This window comes from Petaurus breviceps, unplaced genomic scaffold (genome assembly GCF_028583685.1).
Source record: "Petaurus breviceps papuanus isolate PSGF00001 unplaced genomic scaffold, PetGlider_PUasm1.0 172, whole genome shotgun sequence".
NCBI classification, from domain to species: domain Eukaryota; kingdom Metazoa; phylum Chordata; class Mammalia; order Diprotodontia; family Petauridae; genus Petaurus; species Petaurus breviceps.
In genome coordinates, this window is record NW_027185755.1 from 2,539,332 (window position 1) to 2,541,821 (window position 2,490).

General features: G+C 53.4%; 1 protein-coding gene across 1 annotated transcript in view; it reads left to right on the forward strand.

Moving 5' to 3' along the window:
- CUNH19orf67 (chromosome unknown C19orf67 homolog) overlaps positions 1–1,398 on the forward strand; it is a 3,503-nt gene extending 2,105 nt beyond the window's left edge. The window contains exons 5-6 of the mRNA XM_069083194.1: positions 626–769; positions 1,090–1,398. Of these exons, the coding sequence (XP_068939295.1) occupies positions 626–769; positions 1,090–1,273 (328 nt within the window). The 3' untranslated portion in view covers positions 1,274–1,398. The remainder of the gene's footprint in view (positions 1–625; positions 770–1,089) is intronic.
- Positions 1,399–2,490: the final 1,092 nt, after the last annotated feature.

Here is a 2,490-nt window from a genome sequence, read left to right on the forward strand (position 1 = left end):
TGCACCAACTAGTGCCCCCCCCCCCATCATTATCATTTACAAATTGTTACCATCAGAAAAAGACCTCCAAATCAAAGCCCAAAAGTACTTTTAACTCCTAATGAAAGCCCAATCAGTCTCCCTGGTCAAGGCTGCCAATAGAGAAAACCCTAAGCAAAGCAGGTATTCCTCCACCAAAAGGTGGCCTGAGCCCTGGATTTGGAGTCAAGGAGACTTGGCTTTAAGTTCCAGCTCTGTCACTATGTGGATGAATCACTGCAGTTCCCTGGACCTCAGTTTCACAATCTTTAAAATGGGGGAAATACTATTTATACTACCCGGGATTTAGAAGTTGTATAACTGTGAGCCAATCAATTAACCTTCCAAGATCAGGTTTCCTAACCTATAAAGTGTGGATAATAATACTTGCACTGCCTCGCTCAGAATCCTGGTGGGGAAAGCCTTTTGTAAATCTTAAAACTGCTAGAGAAGCTGTCATTTGCTAAAGTCCCTCTTCACAAATACTTCAACCTCTGATGAACCCCCCACCACTTCCCTCCTCCTTGAACCAAAAGAAACACCCAGGGACCAGACTGTAAATACTGTCAGCATCTACCATCCTATCCCCTCCTTCCCTTTCCCGCAGCTACTTCCTGTGCTATCGAGATACTTGGGAGGACACAGGCAAGAGTCCTGCCAACTCTTGTGCCCAGATTCAAAAGCTCTGGTCCATTGGGCGCTGGGTGCCCCTGGGCCCAGGGCAAGATGGCTCCTCTGATATCTATTCCTGGTAAGGGAATGGGGTTGGCTTGGAGATCTGGCCCTACCTCCAAACACCTAATCTCCAGAGCCTCCCCACCAAGAAAAAAGAAGGGGGAGGGGGTGATTAGCTTTCCTAAATACTTTGTAGTTTCCACCCCCTTCAAAATATTGGTGAAGCAAGGTTTCTTTTTTCTCCCAGCATGCCCATCCGCAACTCTTGGGCCCCAGACACAATCAAGGGAGGCAGGTGGTGCAGGGGAAGGATCAGAGCTCCATCCCCGCTGTTCTCACGATTTCCCTTGGGCTGCCTCAGACAAACTGGTAATGTGCCCCTCCCCCTCCCGCCAGGATCCTGTGCCCTCAGCCCCCGGGGGAATACCAGCAGCTGCTGACCATAGGCTTTGAGGAGCCGTCGCACACCCTGGCCACCGATCTGCTGGTACAGATTCTCATGGGCCAGGCAGGGAGCGCAGGGCGAGCCCCAAGTACAGTCACGGGTTCCCCTGGCTGGCCTGGAGCTCCCGGGCCCTGAGCCCTTGGGCGCCCTCGGTTTTGGTTATGGGGAAATGGGGTAGGGGTGGGAGACGGACGGGATCCTTCTCCAGCCCTCTAAGCCGCAGAAAGCTTAGGCAGGGAAGACTGAGACGTGGCGACTCCCCAGAGAGCGGATAGATGGCTCCGTTTGGATTTAATAAAGAGAGAAAGAATTCAGAGGTGCCTCGGTCTGAGCAGCGTTGGTTTAAGAACCGCGTCCTTCCCGTCGAGGAAGCTCCGCAAATCGAGCGAGGGGGAAGGGGTGGGGATGGAGGAGGGCGAACTACCTAGGGATTGAAGAAGAGTGGTACACATCTTGGGGGGGGGGGAGGAGGGGGACGGCGGGAGGTAGCGCATGCTCAATCGCTCACTGGAAGCCAAACGGAAGCACCCGCGCCCATACCCTTCCGGAAATGGGTGAACTAGCCACAAAGTTGATTGATCGGCTCGCGGTCCTTTCCTTAATCTGGCCAGTGTGGCCAGCTGCGAGATCACAAAACGGGGCTTCTGAAAGGGATACAGGGGAGGGAAGCACATTTTAGCCACGAAACGATCTATTTCGAAAGAAGGCCGCCGCCAGATATAATAGATCCCTGGATTGAGAGGAACTGGACCTGGGTTCGAATTTTGGTTCTCCTACAGAATTGCTGCGTCACCCTGGGAAAGTCCCATTACTCCCTCCGGGACCCTTTTACCCTACTGGGAAATAACGGAATTGGACTAGTGAATTCCGAGTCTTCGCCTCTTTCGGCCTCGGTTTCTTCCTCTGCAAAAATAGAAATTAAATAGCTCTTAACCAATCCACCTAATGTTGCACTTAATGACCTCCAAGGTCCCTTCCAGAGCTGGCCTCGAAAAGACTACGATTCCTATCGTGCCCTGCGGGAACCAGACCTGTCACGTGTTCTGCTCTGTTCTGGTCTGTTTCCCAGCCCCAGGAGCAGGCTGAGAACTGTTGTTGGGAGCCCCTACCTCAGATTCCAGCCTGGGCACAGATGGCAATTGACCCCTCCCTTTTTGTGGAGGGACAAACGGACTCCGTGGCACCCTCCCTTCCCCAACAAAGGTCGAGGTTATGTCTTCCGGTTAACTCCGCGTGGGCTGGGACCAGAGTTACTGTCCCCGGAAACCTCCGCTGGCCCGGAGACTGGAAGGAGTCGAGCCGCTCCCGGACGCTTCCCTGTGGCCACGGTGAAAATTGCAGCTCAGCCCCTG